The following is a 761-nucleotide window of genomic DNA, read 5'->3' as shown; positions in this document are numbered from 1 at the left end:
CAGCGCCAGCAGCAGCAGCTCTCTGTTTGCTGCTGGGGGCCCCCCAAAGCCGCTTCACTTTTGAGGGCCCCTTTTTTGTCCTTTGTGTCTCCTTGAGCTCAGAAGGACTAGCAGCATCTGCTTTCTCTGCTGCTACTGCTGCTTCTGCTGCTGCTGGTGTTGCTGCTGCTGCTGGTGTTGCTGCTGTTGCTGCTGGTGTTGCTGGTGTTGCTGGTGCTGCTGCTGCTGTTGCTGCTGCTGCTGCTGCTGGCGAGGCGTTCGCAGGCTGCAGCCGCGCAGCAGCAGCAGCCCGCAAGGGCGGCGGCAGCACAGAAAGCAAGCTACTTCTGCCGCTGCTGCTGCTGCTGCTGCTGCTGCTGATCATGGAGCACAGCTGCGCATATGCTGCAGCACCGCATGCAGGAAAGGCCGGAAGGGCTGCGGAGGGCCTCGGGGGCCCCTCGAGGGGCCCCTGAAGAAGTACCCCTGAGACGCCAACGAAGAAGCAGCGCATCCTTTGCTGCTGCTGCTGCTGCTGCTGCTGCTGCTTCGGAGTAGTGAGGGGGCCCAACGGGCTCCGAGGGACCGAAGCAGAGGCCCCCCGAGGGGCCCCTGGCTGCTGCGTCTCAACAGCAACGGGCCTCAAGACTTCATCCCATGTGACTCTGCTGCTGCTGCTGCTGCTGCTGCTGCTCACTGCTGCAGCATACCGCAGCAGCAGCAGGTGGCCCGCGGCCCCTGCTGCTGCGGGCTGCTGCGGTGTCCCCGCCCCAAAGCGCTGC

At 64.5% G+C, this 761-nt stretch overlaps 1 protein-coding gene across 1 annotated transcript in view; it reads right to left on the bottom strand.

The window, feature by feature from the left end:
• Positions 1 to 761, bottom strand: part of ETH_00040860 (uncharacterized protein) — a gene marked incomplete at both ends in the record, with an annotated part of 1,798 nt that overhangs the window by 347 nt on the left and 690 nt on the right. The window contains one exon of the mRNA XM_013374718.1: positions 4 to 733. Within this exon, the coding sequence (XP_013230172.1) occupies positions 4 to 733 (730 nt within the window). The remainder of the gene's footprint in view (positions 1 to 3; positions 734 to 761) is intronic.

The sequence above is a fragment of the Eimeria tenella genome, genomic scaffold (assembly GCF_000499545.2).
Source record: "Eimeria tenella Houghton genomic scaffold, Eth_scaff2226, whole genome shotgun sequence".
Taxonomy (NCBI): Eukaryota; Apicomplexa; class Conoidasida; order Eucoccidiorida; family Eimeriidae; genus Eimeria; species Eimeria tenella.
The sequence above is the reverse complement of the archived record's forward strand: the minus strand, read 5'-3'. Positions and strand labels throughout refer to the sequence as shown.